A 14,973-nucleotide genomic window follows, 5' to 3' on the forward strand; every position below is an offset into this window, starting at 1 on the left:
CCAGCTCCCAAAACCCTAAAAAGGGACACTTGGTTGTGCTTCTCCTTCTATGCAACTCCTCTTCCTCCAGCTTCTTTTTTTGAATCTTCTGTTGGCTCCTCATCAACAAGTGTGTTTTCTCCTTCATGCCAGGGATTTGAAAACCTACTCCCTCTTTTTGTCCCTGCCTAACAAAGCCCCCTTCTTTCTTTCTTTCTTTCTTTTTTTTGTTTTTTGAGACGGAATCTCGCTCTGTCGCCCAGGCTGGAGTGCAGTGGTGCAATCTCAGCTCACTGCAAGCTCCGCCTCCCAGTTTCACGCCATTCTCCTGCCTCAGCCTCCCGAGTAATTGGGACTACAGGTGCCCGCCACCACACCCAGTTAATTTTTTGTATTTTTAGTAGAGACAGGGTTTCACTGTGTTCTCCAGGATGGTCTCGACCTCTTGACCTCGTAATCTGCCCGTCTTGGCCTCCCAAAGTGCTGGGATTACAGGTTTGAGCCACCGCGCCCAGCCACAAAGTCCATTTCTTTCTATATAGTCTGGGTCTTGTTTTCTTTTCTGACATTGCCTGGAAAGTGCACTAGATTAAGAGCGAGAAACAATTTTACAATTTGCAAACTGCCTCCAGGGTTTGTTCTTACAATGACCCGGGAAATTCGTTGAGGCAGAAACTTTCACAGAACTTGTATAGATGAGAAAACTGAAGTTCAAAGAGGACACAGACTTTTTGCAAAGGTCACACAGGAAAACGCTGGCAAAGCTGAGACTAAAACCTAGCTTTGGTGCTTTAGGAAAGGTGTGGTCCAATGAACTTAAAGCACGGAAAACCCACACAGGCCTTTGGGAGGGGTCTGGGATGAAAGAATCCTGGAAAGGGAACTCTTGTGGTGCTTTCAGTTAGAGCTACTCCCTTTACAAACAATGAATTAACAGCAGTATTCTAGGATTCACAGGTAGGTCAAAGACCTTTAGTTCTGAGGCTCATTCCGTTTAGCTCTGGGTGAAGTGATGAATATGGAGGAGAAGCTCAGGAGAACCCTGAGCTGACATCTCAGCACCTTGGAGAAGTTGTGATTGGGAGACACAGCACTGGGAGTCAGAGTCCCTGACCATCAGAATCTACTGTCACCAAACCTCTCTGAGGCTCAGTTTTGTCTTCTGTAAGATTGATGCTAACAATGCCAAGGTTTACATAAGATGTGAGATAGGAGAGAGCTTTGTAAATGCTAAAGCACTATCCATTACAATGACTTATATTCAAATTCAAAAAATAAAAAATTGAGAAATTCCATAGATCACCACTTCTGCATACCTATGGTTGGATCTAGAGTTGTCCAATGAAGTCCGGAAAGGAATCTACCCAAAGGACAAAGTAAAGATCTAAGAAGCCTTTGGGAACATTAACATCTCTAGTCAACCTTATTTGCTGCCTTTCCAGGAAATAAGGAAATGATTTCCCTGAAGGTAAAACCCACCATTCTGGGACCTCAACCTGAAACTGTTGACCACAAAACCAGCTAATATCCTCGGAAAGTTTTCCAGGCCTCACAAAGGCCTGTATGAGTTTTCTGTGCTTTGATTGGCTCACGGGACCACACCTTTCCCTAAAGCACCAGAGCTAAGTTTCAGTCCAAATTCTACCAGTGTTTTCCCGTGTGACTTTTGCAAAACTCTGTGTCCTCTTTGAACTTCAGTTTTCTCATCTATACAAGTTCTATGAAGGTTTCTGCCTCACCTAATTCACCAGGTCATTGTAAGAACAAACCCAGAGGCAGTTTGCAAATTGTAAAGGTGCTTCTCACTCTTAATCTAGTGCATTTTACAAGCTGCATCAGGAAAGAAAATGAAACACAGACGCTATAGAAAGAAGTGGGCTTTGTTAGGATTTTATTAGTTTGGTGAATGAAAGACACTTTGTGCGTTTATTTGTTTGCTGAAATAAGAACATTTGCATATATTTCTGCTTATGAATGTTATATGCTCATTATAAAGAGTTCAGAAAGATTAACGAGAGAGTGAAATGCCACCATTATACCACCAGCAGTTATAACCACTGTTAAGATTGTGATATAAATTATGAACTGATCAAACTTCCTGTGCACACAAGCTCAAGCGACTGTGTGTATAAAGCAAAAGCAAGTGGTGCTACACTTACTGTTTTGTGAACTGCATTTTTCACTTAACTATTTATTACAATATTATCTCTCCTTTTTTCTTTCATTTTTATTCCTAAAGTGCTGCTTATGTTAATCATATTCCTCAGATCATGGCTCAATATCAACATTGTTTATATAAAGTCCTTCTTGTGTTTTCTCATATAGTTTTAATTTACCCTTTGTTTGCTATACTCACTTCCATTCCCTTCCTCCATTATAGTGTATTTAATGTATGTCCTCAGGTAAGGGTTTATCCTTGAAAATATACAGTTTATTTGTATACTTATGTGTTTTCACTTAAATAAATGACATTGAGTCAATATCCTCCATATCAATCAATGTAGATATACATTATCACTTTTAATGGCTTCATAATTTCCATTCGTTGCTCTAAAAAAATGTATTTAGCCAGTTTCCTCTGATGGACCTTTAGGTAGTTGTTAAAAGTGGTTTTTAAAAATGTTTTAAACAATGCTGGGGTAAACACCCTTTGTATGCATGTCTCAGCAGGCTTGTGTCATTATTTCCTTGAGATAATTTCGAGGGACCACTTTTTAAAATATTCTCTACCCAATATCTCAAAGAAACTTTGTTATTGGTTTCCTAGAAAGAAGCATATTCTCTCTCTCTCCCTCATGACACTGCTTTTCTCTCCCTAATGGCACTTAGTGCAGTCATCTTTAAGCTTCGTTGCATAGGTTATCTCTTATCACTCAACTGATAAGCTCTAGCTGTTAATGGGAGGGATTACATAGTAATTAATTAATTCAACAACATTTCCTGGGTATCTGTTCAGCAGTGGGCTCTGAACTAGTGCTGAGGTGAACTGGACAATCACCTACCCTTGAGGAACCCCCATCTGTGAGATGGGAGACACGGAATACAGATACTACTGTGGCAGGTGATGCAGTAACAGCAGTTGTGCAATGTGCAAAAGAAGAAGTAGCCAGACAGTGAAGTCACTGAAAATGAGGTGCCTCCTCTATATCTTGAAATATCAGTGGGAGTTCACTAGAGAACCAACGTGTAGCTAATGAGAACTGCCCTCAGAGCAAAAGGAACAGCAAAAGGAAACACAGAGAAGTTTGGCATGATATTAGGAAGTTGGAGCATAGGTGAGAACATGAGGAGAGAGGAAAGGAAACTGAAGAAGTGCCAGGAGGGGTGAAGGGAGGGAGGAAGGTGGGAGGCTGGAGGGAAAGGATAGGCCCAAGTGCACAGGTCTGAGAAGCCATGCTGACAGTTGGAATTCAGAGTGAGGATAATGAGAGACCACTGAAGTGTTTAAGCAGGGCAGTGACATGATTGGGTTTTGTGTTTTAGAAAGGTTATTCCAGCTGTGATAGTATGGAAGATGTAATTCAGGAGGGCAAGACTGTAGACGGGGAAGCAAGTTAGAAAGCTATTCTACTACTCAAAGTGATAGGATAATAGCCTGAACCAAAGTATTGGCAACAGAGAAAAGTAGATGGAATCAAGAGTTAAAAAGTAGAATCTACCAACTTCTTAACTTGTTGATAGGTTACATATAGAAACATGAAATAGAGAAGTTCAGAATGATGCCCAGACTCTGCATGGAACCTTGAGAAGATGGCAGGGCCACTTACTCAGAGAGGAACAAAGAATAAAAGGATGTTTTAGGAGAAAAAGGAGGACCAATTCATGTTTGCATAGTATGTGGAGTTTGATGTGGTTGTAGAATACAATGGTGGAAGTGTCTAGCAGGCAGATATATACCTTATCTAGTATTCCCATTTTTTTTTTTAGGATCTCCCCTAAAGACCTGGAAAGACCTGTCCTAAAGAAAAATTTGGGAATCAGATGTATCAGATACTGAGTAAAAGTTTGCTGAATAAATGAATGATTTGACTCATTTTCAGCTCATGTTTCCTTCAACTAGAACATTTTACTTCATAAAGTCACCTTCATACGAGAATTTCAAAGTTGTTTTTAAGACTAACCAACATGAATTAAAGTATCTTTTTAGAATTACTGTAGAGATAACAACTTGGGAACATGGTGAGTGCAAATGGATCTCAGAGAGGAAAGAGCACCAACCTGATAGTCAGAAGATGAGTGAGTTGGGAGTTGACTACTATTGGTAGACACTGGTGCATGCCACTCACCCCCTCCCCCAAATATTCAAGTTCTCTGAATGCAAAGACAGGGGTTGCATTCCTGATGATGAAGGCCTAACCCTGTGACAGGGAATGTGCAGGTGAAGCAGGACACTCCAGGTCTGCTCTTCTCTCTCCGCAGTTCCCTGCTGTTCTCAGATAAGGGCCACAGTGCCTCCCCACTGGGACTTGGCAGCACAACCTAGAACACAATCTGTTGGACAGAAGGCTGTGATTATTAATGAAAGCATTTCCTCTGTTACCTCACAGAACTAAGTGAGGTTCTAACACTGCCAAAGATGGCCAATTTCCTTTCACAGAAACCATTTCTCAGAAATACATAGAATGGGCAGAGACAGGACACATAGGGAAGTAAAAATAAGATGCAGAAAAGTGGTGACTGCTTGAAACACTCCCAGATGAAAGGTTACCAGCTATTAATCAGCTCACACTTCTGTTCGGTGGGTGAGCAAGAAATTGGATGGAAACTTCTCTCAATGGTCAATGCTTAGTTGGGGCTGTGAGGTCATCAGATGACTTTCCTCAGTCAAGTCAGATATGATGCACTTTTATGTAAAGGGAGGAGAATCAACAAGGCCACAGTAAAATTCCCTGTGTTTCACAATTTGTGTACTTCTGTTTACATGTGCCAGGCTTGGTGTCATGTATTGAGGTTAGGATGACTCCTGCTGTCTAGGCCTGAGTCTTGAACTGTCCCCCTCTCCATTTTCTGGAGCAGCCCAGTTGGCTGGGTCCTGTGATGAGGATAATAATAGTTACTGTTTTTTGGACACCTGCCTCATAGAAGGCACTGTTGGAAAAAAATCAGCACTATCTCATTTATCCTCACAACAACGCTTTGAGCAAATAACATTATTTTCATTCGAAAAATGGGAAGATTGAGGTTCCAGTGGGCTAATTAACTTATCAAAATTCATGCACCTTGTATTAAGCAGGAGCATCATTTGACCCTAGGTCTGACTCCAGCACGCAGTTTTTTTTCCCTACTATGTTAAGTCCAGTTGAAAATAAAAGAGACATCAGAACCTGACAAAAAGAAGGAAATCTACAAAATGGGATACAAGGGAAACTGAGTCTGAGTAGAAACTTTTCCAAAGTCATAGACTAGCACCTAGGTATCAAGTATGGCTTGGGTCTAAGTCATACTTCCCAGGCACTCAGGAAATTTTTGTGCCTTGGAAAGGAGGAAGAAGATGGCAGTTGTATCTGACACCCAAGGGCTGATTATGCCATTTTGACCCTTTGCAGATCAGAGCCCCTGGGCATCTGGTCCGCAAGTTTCCAGGTGGGTTTTAGCTTGAGACCACCTAGTGAGAGCCAAAGACCAATGTCCGCTGGCAGCACCTAGCCTAGACTCAGGGATATACCATTTGACCAAGGCTCCAGAGCCACTTTAGGCTCTCAGCCCCTGCCCTGTAGAAAGACAGCTCAGGTGGGAACTTCACTGGGAGCAGCTGGGGCAGACCTATGGAGGGAGTCCGCTCCTCACACCCTACTCACATGAGAAGACATGATTCTGTAGGGCTTAGGACCTTCAGCCTGTCTCCATACCCAAGGATTAGAGGCCTGGGCACTGCAGCAGGCCTGAGTCTTATTGTTGAGACTTGGTAGCCAGGGTAGGGCTAGGCTCTGTTACTAACTTGCTAATTCTGGCATAAGTACCCTAGCCTCCTTGGGCCTCCTCTAGAAAACAAAGAGGTTGGATCAGATGATTGATCCCTGGGGCCCACTTCTGCTTTCACCTTCAGGTGTTCATTATACTTTGGCAAACAGAACTCTTGTTACTCGCCCTAACATTGCTACTGCCACTGCTGTCAAAATATTTTACCTCACTTATTACAAATCAAAAAAATACTTTTGCCTTCTCTTGAGTCCCCAGGGATGCAGTCTGTGGCCCCCACCTGTTTCATACTTATGGGGTGAAACCTCAGCTATAATTCCATGAGATTCAGGTTTTGAGGTAATGTCATCAGAGGATGCTGTAAGAAAGGATTTCTCTTCTTTCCAGAAGCTACTTTGGTCCCCAGACACAGCCTGAAATGCCAGCTTGTGGTCCACACCCTCCCTGCCCACTGGGAAATGCTGCTGGGGGCTTGTGAGTACTTGGCTTCTGGAGGACGAAGAAGAGGGGAACAGGAAGAGCCATAGTGTCAGATATTTGGCTTTATTATTTAAAAAAAAAAAAAAACCCATAGCATATTCTGGATAATTTTGAAGCATGGTTTCCAAGGCTGTTTTTAACAGTCGCTGCAAACTAGCAATCTGATGTCAGTTGTTTATAGGATCCAAGCGAGTGGTGCTGGGGGTTGTTTCAACATCCTTGCACAGAGATAAACATGGATAGTGGCTTACAAGCTTTGAGTATTAGACACAGGGACAGCATGCTGTGGGGGTGGGGAGTGGGGGACACCCATCCGTAATGGGGGATGGGCTTCTCATCCCAGCTCTGCCATCAGCTGCCCATGTGATCTGGGAAAATTCATCACCTTCCTGAGCCTCAAACTCTCCAACCTAAAACCAGAGGGCTTAAAGCAGAGGAGCCCACAGGCAAATCTTTTCAAGCTTTGGTCTTCCCTTGTGTGATCTTGGAATTCTTTTTTTTTTTTTTTTTTTTTTTTTTTTTTTGAGGTAGAGTTTCACTCTTGTCACCCAGGCTGGAGTGCAATGGTGCAATCTTGGCTCACTGCAATCTTGGCTCACTGCAATCTTCTCCACCTCCCTGGTTCAAGCAATTCTCCTGTCTCAGCCTCCCGAGTAGCTGGGATTACAGGTGCCTACCACCACACCTGGCTAATTTTTATATTTTCAGTAGAGACAGCGTTTCACCATGTTGGCCAGGCTGGTGTCAAACTCCTGACCTCAGGTGATCTGCCCTCCTCAGCCTCCCGAAGCACTGGGATTACAGGCATAAGCCACTGCGGCAAGCCAATTTTGGAATTCTTAATGCTAGTCCCCAGTACAAGGAGCTTGAAACCACATCAGGAACGCCAGATGGGGGGAGTGAGGAATCAGGGAAACCCTGGGTTATGTCTGTGCTGGTTTGGGGTGTATTCCTTAGATCATGTACTTCGATTCTTATTCATGCTTTCCAGCAGCATTTCCCAAGTTGACTCATGATCATATTCCCCTGAGTTGCTTGTTAAATGTACAGATTTCCCTACAAGGGATCAACCCACTAAGCTGTATTTTTAAGGAAGAACCAAGGGTGATTCTTGTATTCAGACAAGTTTAGGAAACACTGCTTAAGAGTTTTCACCTGGGGACCAGTGACAGATGAAGGTGCCTGATTTGGTCAGTATTTGTCTATTTGTCTGTCCTCTGTGCTCTGTAGCTGTCTGCTATGAGTATTCATTTCATCATGCTTCATATTACAAAACTTGTAAATCTGTCTGGCACCCAGGTCTGAGCCCTTTAAGATTGGTACCACATTTTTTGTTTATATCCCACCTTACCTAGCACAGAACTTTTCTCCTAGAAGATTCTTACAAACATCTGCCAAACTTAGTTGTGCAGAGAGTTTTCTACCTGATTCCATCAAGTTAATTATGCCATGGATCATTAATGACCCCAAACCACAATATTAAATACAAGGAAAAGAGAAGAGTAGTAAGAGTTGGCAGAGAAGTATCATGGAGAAAACAGCATTGGAATGGAGCCTTGCAGCAGGAGTAAGATTTAGATAGATGGGGAAAAAAAGCACAAGGGGCATTCCAGGCGGGAGTCTAAGCATGAGAAGGCCAGTCTCTACAAAGTCCGTTGTTTCAGGATATGAGTGAAGAGCCTAGGGCCCAAAGAAAAGATTTATTCAAGACTGACCCAAGTAATCTGTCACTGACCAGCCCATTGCAGCCTCTTTCCATACTTGCATTACATGCAGGTTTCCAACCTGGGTCCCTAAAGCTCTTTCTTCCTTTGCTCTGGGCCCTATTTCCAAGGTTGTTTTCCCACTACTGTGTTTATCCTGCTATGTATTTGTACATGTAGTGGGACTGCTCCATTTTAGCCACTCAGTCTTTATTTAAATGAATCTTGCTAAGATTCAGCCAGGCTGATTGCTAGATTACCTGGGAGGAGCTGGGTATGCAGTTCTGTGTGCCTCTTCTTATTCAACAGGCCCTGGTATGTCCTGAAAGACTGGATTTAGATACAGTGAGTAAGAGACAAGCTGAGGGCAACACACAGACACACACACACACACACCCCACACACATATATTATATATATATATTTTGTTGTTGTCATTGTTGTTTAAATCCTCTTTAATACCCATAGGGCTTATGGAAAAAAGATGCTCATGGGTGCTTCTTGGCTCCCTCGTAGGCCCTTTCCTCATCCAGAAAGTTCTCCGATCCTCTTCTAAGAACATTCTTAATCCTCTGCCTCTTCTGCTCTGGAACCTCCTATCAAAATAGGGTAGGAAATGGATGAGAGACGAGCAAAACTCAAGACAGGAAAACTACTTCCCCAGTTGGGAAGTAGTTGCAGTATCCTTGAGATGATCCCGCGAGTGAGAGAAGATGATGGCCTCTATTAGGAAAGCAGTGGGGTGCGAGAGAACTGCATGCATTCTTTGCTAAGCCCTTACTAGCTGGTTTAGCTAGGGTAAATTACTTAATCTCTCTGGCCTTCAAAGTTCTCGTCAGTAAAAAGGAAACAATTGTAATCTCTTTTTTACAGAGTTTTAAAAAATGCTTTTTTTAATGCTATAAAAAAAGGATCAATAGTTTATATGGGTCAATGTTGTTGCACAAAAGCCTTTTGTAAATTAGTGTACAAAAGTGCCATCTTCTCTGGGCATCATTTGCCATTAAGTGAAGCTGTGCTTTCGTCCACAAGGACTCTATCATTTGAAGTTCTCTTGTCCATCAAAGCCCTTCCACCAGTCCTGTTTTGTGCCTAGCACTGAACTTCTCTCTATGACAACACAAGCAGTGAGAAATTCTTTTGGTTTGGGGATGGGCTGGCTTTAATATTATAGCTTGAAACCCCAGCTTAAAAGTAATACACTCCAGTTTCTGTCCCCTCCCTTCTTCGGTAACAAACACTTAAATGCTGATGGGTTCTCAGGTCAAGAATCCACAGAGCCCACATGTGTTGAGACAAGCCAATAGGAAGTCTGACTCATATTTTCATATTTACAAAACTTATGTGGCAAATCAGTGAATGATAGAGTTAGAAAGGCCTTAAAGATCATCTGGTCCAACTCCTCATTTTTTAAATGGGGAAATGGAGTAACAAGGAAAGAAAGGATCTTGGCCAAGATCACAGAGTAAGTTAGAGACAGAGCCAGCCTGCTTCCCCCTCACATGGTGTAGGGGAATCTTTATTGGGAACGTGATAAAATGTACTGTTTGTGCTCTTTCTGTTATGTTGGTCCCATAATGAAAGATACTGCTTGGCCCATATCACTGCAGCCTAGAGCAGAAGGACCATAGGTGGAGAGTATTAATCTAACTGCATTTTCATTCATTTATCACACATTACTAAACACCATCTTTATGTCAGTTACTGAAGATACTGAGATAAAAGACATGGGTCCCACCTGCAAGGTATTCAAAATTTAATGATGAAGACAAACTCCAAGGAGGGGGGCAGAATATTTTCCATGCAGTTAAATGAAATATTTATCCCATCTGCCAACTGCATTTTATATTTATACTTGTGAATGCATTGACTCTCCTTCATATATAGATTATGAGACATTTTCTCAGGAAAAAAAACATACCAAATATCTCAGACCCTTTATTTATTCATGTCCTCAAGAAATATTATTTGAGCACCTAATAGGAGTTACCAAGAGGCAAAAATAAATAAGTAACAGTCCTCTCTCTCAAGAAACTGTAATAACAATCCAGTAGAGAAATACATAATGATCATGGAAGCTTTTATAAGGAAAGGGAGATACCTAAGAGAATGGGTGCCTAAGTTTGCCATGGAGAATCCACAAAGGTTTCATGGAGGAGGTGGTGTGTAAATTGAGACTACTTAAAGAAGGGGAAGAAGTCTGCTGAGCAGAAAACAGGGGAAAGTTATTCTAGGAGAAGAGAACAGCATATGCAGAGCCATGGAAGTATGGAAGCGTGCAATCCTGGAACCTATGATAGTTCATAATCACTGACACATGAGAAAAAACAGATTGGCAGAAAATGAGGATATAAGTAGGCAGGACCTGAGCCACGCTAAGGAGATGAGGTTGCATCATGGAGACTAAGGAGAAGTACAGAGGGTTTTCGAGAGTAGTTCAATGAGGTTTGTATTCTGGAAATACACTCAGGCAGCTTGCAGAGGGAGGGTGGCTGGAGTCAGGTAGCCCAGTGGGGAGGCCAATCTTTAATCCAGGCAAGACCTGATGAGGCCTATGAGGGCAGAGGCAATGCCATTCTGAGCCAGGCCGGAACCTGACTTTCTGTATGATTCAACCATTGCCAGACACACCTGAGTGATGGTGCAGACCCATACAAGAAGCATGAAGTTATGCACTTGAGTCTCCAAACTGTGCTTCACGGTTCTGACATTATTTCCTGTGTGTGTAATAGACTGCCCTCTCCCAAGTCAACTGGAACAGTTTAAGACATCACAAGTGACCCATGGAGAAGCCAAGCCTCCTTGCCTGACAAAGAAGCCGATATGTCGTTGAACTTATAAAGGCACTTGGGGGAGGTGGTTTTTAATACAAAAGTCACTCCTGAGCTTGTGGTTTGGTAAATTTAAGTCTTTTACAAACGAGGCAGCCAGGATGGCAAAATGATCCTTTTTCATCCCTTCTAGGCACTGATTCAGTTATCTGAAACCTTCCTGTTTTGCTCTTCCTATTCCTTCTCCTGAAATGCCTTTCATCCACCAGCCTGTCTATGTTTGGACATTGGAGTCTTATAGATCCAGGTTCAAATCCTAGCTCTGCCATGCATTAATTATATGCTCTTATACAAGTTACCATAAGTGTTCTGAGCCTCAGGGAGCTCCCCTAATCCTGATTGCTCAGTGATTGCTGAGCAGGAGATGAAGTTTGTGAGGTGTTCCATTAAGTGCCTTCTCCCTCGCCAGCACTCAATATTAAGTAGCTATTTTTCTTAGGTGAGATTCTAGTTTAAGAATGAAGGTTTGTAATTCTCTACCAAAAAAACCACAGTGAAGTACTGAAAGTTTTTGCAAGACATCTTTTGATTTTCAGAATAACTATGAATTAGAGTTTTCTTACCCACATTAATTAAACCTGACACCTGAGTACCCACTTGATTTCCATACCCAGCTGTGGAATTCCACAGTAACTTATAATTAAGAGATAGTTGCTAATAAGAGACGTGGAACTTGAAATTCAGAGAAATAAGTAGAGAAACACCGTGACAAAGGGCAGAGTTGCTGATACTGGGCCCTTTCCTCATGCTGAAGAGTTTGGAGGGTAAACGGCCGTCTTAATGGTATCATCTGACTGCATTTTGTGCTGCTGAGATCGTGCTGACTGGAAATTTCCCTGGAAGTAGCAAGGGTGGTTTAGTTTCATTGCAGTGAAAGAATTGGCCAATGTTGGGGCAGGTTACTGACAATGGGTGTGGAATCTGTTTTAGGAGAAGTTAAAAAAAAATAACAATAAAGTATGCGATGAGATTACTCCTTCCGGGCTATTGCAAGTGTAGACGTGCCTGCAGCCTGAGAGAGAGTTTGTCTCAAGCACAGTGAAGGACTGGGTTCACTTGGGTAATTCTTCAACCCTAACTCAGTCTCTTCTAACTGGATTTGAAAGATCTTCTGGCACTTTCCTGATTCTGGAAATTTTCCAATTTTCAAGTTTAACTTGACTTTTTAAATCAACCTGGGGTTAATTTATGTTTTAATTCTTTTATTATTATTATTAGCAATAGTTTTATTGTTTCTTATTTATTATAAAGCAACATTAAAGAGAAAATTTTAAAATTATCTTTAATTTTCCTGAACAATTATATTAATTTTGGAATTTTTTGGCCTTTGTTTACCTACTTATTTCTTAATTAGCCATCACAATGAATCTGAAAGAGCTTTATTATTATGTCTGCTTTATTAATGAATAAGTTTAAGATAATGCAGTTGATTAATGTTGCCCTAAGTAACACATATAGTAAGTGATCAAATCAGGAAGAAAAATCAGGAATTAATCTCAAGCCTGCTCTGTCTCCCTACTTCCTGCTGTGATGTTGGCCACACAACCTGATGCTTAACGGATATAGGTAACATTATCTTATGCACTATTACTTTAACTCAAAATCAGAAATAATAGCAGTCTGGAATAATATCAACAAAAACTCCCCAACCAATCCCTAGAAGAAAATCATCAAGATATTGTCAACTCTGCAGACAATATTGTAGGAAGTATCTAATTATGAGAGGAGAAACAGAGAATTAATGTGACTAATAGAAATGAGCTGTTTTTATTGGGGAAAAAAGCTCCAACTTAAACTAGACCAACTGAGACTCCTTAATATTGCTGATCGGATATTCCAAGCCACTTATTGATCATTTAGTTATAAAGTCTTCTCATTGTTCTTGTCAGTAATCCCATTGAGTATCCCATTAAACTAAATGTAGAGTTAAACACCTGGAAAACAAGTGTTCATAAAGTGTAATTTGTAGAAGGAAAAGGAAAACAACTTCCATATGCTTACTATGAATAGCATAAAAAGGGATGGTTGCCTTCCATTTGGGAGTCAACACCATATGAAAGATGACACAATGAGGTGAAGAGTGAACCCTACAGCCCTTGGAACTGTCAGAAGAGTCTATTTCACTCGTATATTTTCTAGAATACTAAGTAGAAGGAGGCAGACTTGGGGAGATATGGATCAGCCACACTGGAGGGAGTTCCAACCATGGGACTGCTCAGAACTCTAGCTTGGCTCCTAACCAAGTTTGAAATGATCACAGCCACAGCGCTAATTGAATTAATTTGCTTTTCTTCAGGCAGGATGGGGAAGCAGAATAGCAAACTGGCCCCCGAAGTGATGGAGGACCTGGTGAAAAGCACAGAATTTAATGAGCATGAACTCAAGCAGTGGTACAAAGGATTTCTCAAGGACTGTCCAAGTGGGAGGCTGAATCTCGAGGAATTTCAGCAGCTCTATGTGAAGGTAAGTTGTTTTTCAACCTTATTTTTATTCCTTAGGCCAGAACTATGGCCTTCATGAAATGTACCCTCACATGGAATTATAACTCTAAGTAGCCAGTTTGTTTCAATTGGCTGTTTTCCATTCAGAAAGAAAAATTAACATTTAAAAATGCAAATGTATATATGTTGTTCCCAAAATAAGCAATTTCTGAACAAAAAGAGTAATTGTTAAATCAAAGCGCTGAATAGAGCTCAAGGAATGACAGCATCTGGTGAAAGAACCATAAAAAGCTCAGAGAAGAGTGTTTACTGATAATTATTGACGGTTTGCTAATTATAACATTGTTTGTCCTGTTAAAGGTAGGTGTACTTCTCCCAGTTAAAGAAAAAGTACACAAGATGGCCTTTTTCCTCTCTTTTTTTTTTTACCAAAAAAGATGCTCCTGTATCCAGATAAGAACCCAGATTCCCACAACAGCACATTTAGAAAGGGGGAGGTGGGGTGTAGCATACCTCTGGGCAGCAATGTCTACAACATGGACTCATAACTCAACACTGTACACTGCTCAGAAACTAACCTTTCCCTGAACATTACACAGAACAGTCCCATAAATGGTATAATTTCTACTGCAGTAGTATTGTTTTGGCTTGTCTGAGTCTACAAGTTGTATTGGTTCTAGACTGGGCTGATCTAAGACATTCCATTTCATGTATACTTACGTAACGTTACACAAGTAAAAGAAATACATTTTTAAAACTTTTTCTGATTAAAACACCAAATAGAAAAATATTGCTTTATATCATTTAATTAGCAAATGTTGATTTGAGCAATATTGAATCACCCAGATGTATAAATGTGTATGTGAAATGATTATATAAAATATTAAGCATTATCATTATCTCCTGAAACTGAACATTTCCCATAACCTATGATCCAGCAATTCCATTCTTGTACTGTACAAGAAGGGGCATGTGTAAGAATGCTCATAGCTGCACTATTAACAGTGGCAAAACTGGAAAACAACCCAAGTGCCCATCAAAGGGAAAGTGGAAAATAAACAGTGGTATATTTGAACAATATAACATTATACAGCAGTCAAAATAGTTGAACTGCAGCAACACTAAGACATTAAAAAAGCAAGTCTCAAAAGATTCTAAAGTAAATACAAATTTTAAAAAATACACTTTATAGGATTGCCAATAAATGCAATAAAATCATATAAAAAGGAAAGCAGGGAAGTGATGAACATAAGATTGAAATGAATAGTCACTTCAAGTGGGGAAGACCAAGGGTTGGGATGGGGGTATGGCCATGTGGTTAGATATATATTGTGTTCAAAGTCATAGCTGTCACAATTGTTTATTGCATCATTAAAAGCTCACTAATCAACAGAATAAATAGTGTGCATTTTATGCGATCACTATGACATTTCTAAGAAGATCTGGGTAATCAATTATTAGCATGCCAAGATCCTCTCTATAGAAATGCTGAGAAGGTGCATCTATTACTCAATTGATGTCCATTGCTTTTGCAGAGAAACAGGATAGTATGTATTTCCTAGATAGCCATACTACTCTCCCTAGTTTTCAATGTCACATCTTCTATTTTATTACCTAGGG

The 14,973-nt window shown here is 40.9% G+C and overlaps 1 protein-coding gene across 2 annotated transcripts in view; it reads left to right on the forward strand.

The window, feature by feature from the left end:
- The first annotated feature begins 13,213 nt into the window (after window positions 1-13,213).
- Window positions 13,214-14,973, forward strand: part of VSNL1 (visinin like 1) — a 57,350-nt gene continuing 55,590 nt past the window's right edge. For both annotated transcript variants that reach the window (XM_023199424.1, XM_023199430.1), the window contains exon 1: window positions 13,214-13,375. In XM_023199424.1, coding sequence (XP_023055192.1) covers window positions 13,214-13,375 — 162 coding nt within the window. The remainder of the gene's footprint in view (window positions 13,376-14,973) is intronic.

The sequence above is a fragment of the Piliocolobus tephrosceles genome, chromosome 15 (assembly GCF_002776525.5).
Source record: "Piliocolobus tephrosceles isolate RC106 chromosome 15, ASM277652v3, whole genome shotgun sequence".
Lineage (NCBI taxonomy): Eukaryota > Metazoa > Chordata > Mammalia > Primates > Cercopithecidae > Piliocolobus > Piliocolobus tephrosceles.